At 51.0% G+C, this 1,743-nt stretch overlaps 1 protein-coding gene across 1 annotated transcript in view; it reads right to left on the bottom strand.

Annotated features, from left to right (window-relative positions):
- The window catches only part of LOC119589145 (heterogeneous nuclear ribonucleoprotein R-like), a gene marked incomplete in the record, with an annotated part of 129,871 nt that overhangs the window by 2,213 nt on the left and 125,915 nt on the right, over positions 1–1,743 (bottom strand). Inside the window, 2 exon segments of the mRNA XM_037937721.1 lie at positions 1–1,105; positions 1,285–1,450. Of these exon segments, the coding sequence (XP_037793649.1) occupies positions 906–1,105; positions 1,285–1,450 (366 nt within the window).

Genomic DNA, 1,743 nt, shown 5'->3' with positions numbered 1-1,743 from the left:
GTATAAACTGTGTATTATGGGGCAAACTGGATGGAAGGACCTGATGCTGATGCTGCTATCGTAACTTTGACAAGTTGCTTATAGATGCTAATAAACAAGAAAATTCCATTGGCAATTTCCCCTGTACAATTACCTTGTATTATACTTAATGAAGAGGAAGGCAAAATCTTTATCGATGGACACACCTGAATAATAGGAAATGGTACTGATGTTGTATCATTGACATCAATTCTAATACAGGAATTTGGGCAGCTATTTTCCACTAACCATTTCCACTGAATTGATTAGTCTCCAGAACTAGGGGGGCAAACTGCTGGACATTAGAGGTTTGTATTGGGAACTATTCTTTTAGATTTTATTTGAAAGACAAGAAGATTGCATGTGAAACACAAAGTAAGCGGGAATAAAACAGCCTGCTCATTAAAACCACTGGAGAGAAATTTCTATGAACACAGTTTGGCTTTTTTCATCCTAGTGGTTGACAGTGATAAAATTTAGAGCAGCACTCTTGTGAGACTTCCTCCTACTAGATTTAGTTATGTTTTATTACCCAACTGACCTGGTGGGTTTGGGTATGGTGGAGATGTTTTTCAGGTACATGTCTCACTGGTGGGGTGGACTGCGGCCCCCTTACCCCGACCAAACTAAAGCTCAGCCAGGAATCGGCAGCCGACCCTCTCCAGTCCCCACTGACGCAGCATTGGTGGGGCGGCCATCACCCATGGGCCCAATATCTGGTGCAAGCACCGATACTTCTCCCATACATACAAGTGGCAGGAATGTCCTTTGTGCCTGAAATCAGGCTTGTCTGGACAGACTGACATACTGTACTTGGTGGAGTTGTGCCCCGCCATGCCCCCGCCCCACCCTCTACACCTGGTGCTGGCGGCCCACCCGCTTACACCTCAGCTCCACGACTGTGGATAGCTGTCGTGGTACCATTGCTGGTCCCCGCCTGCCCCGCCGTACGTGCTGCCGTTGGCCCCACTGTATGAGCTCAGCGGCTGCTGTGGGATAGGCTGGTTCCCCCAGCTAGCACCGGTGTTCTGGAACCGTCTCTTAGAGTCCCCCTCGTTCTGGTGCCCGCCATCCAACTTTCTTTTACCTGTAATGGATCAAGCTTCATCTCACTTATCTGACTGATCTCTACAATGGAAGAATTATATGCATCACAGGCTTCCCCTGGCCTATTTCTTTATCACTTGATGGCACACTTATGAGACATGACCTTAGGTGTTGGTGGTGTAGGCACAAGATACAAGGGAGTGACGGCTCAAGACTCACCTGCTAGATTTGCCCCCCTGGCGGACCCTCTGAACCCCTGCCCCGCGCGCGGCGGCCGAGTCATACGCCCCCCCATGGCCCCCCCTCGGGGCACCATACCCCGCCCCCCACGGGGGGAGGGGCCAGCGCCGCGGCCACGGCTCGCCATACCATACCCACGGCCAGCCTGAAAGCACAAGGCAACCCACAATCAGTGGTCAACCTCCCACAACAGTGCAGTAGTGTTCAAGGTAAAGCTGGGGCCTCAATAACGAGGTAAGCATTATGACAGCAAGTATGCAGCAAGCTTCAATAGGCTCTATAATACTAAAGCAAAGTACGAGTCACCATCCCTGAGCCAGAGGTGTGGTGCATGACGGGTTCTAGGGGTCACTGGGGACAAGTTAGCACCTGGAATGGCACGGCACGGGGCGCGGTACCAAGTAGTGAATTGTTGCTGGGCTGCTCAGTCTGCAGTGC

This window comes from Penaeus monodon, chromosome 25 (assembly GCF_015228065.2).
Source record: "Penaeus monodon isolate SGIC_2016 chromosome 25, NSTDA_Pmon_1, whole genome shotgun sequence".
In the NCBI taxonomy this organism is placed as follows: domain Eukaryota; kingdom Metazoa; phylum Arthropoda; class Malacostraca; order Decapoda; family Penaeidae; genus Penaeus; species Penaeus monodon.
Note: the sequence above shows the minus strand (reverse complement) of the source record. Positions and strands in the feature narration are given on the sequence as shown.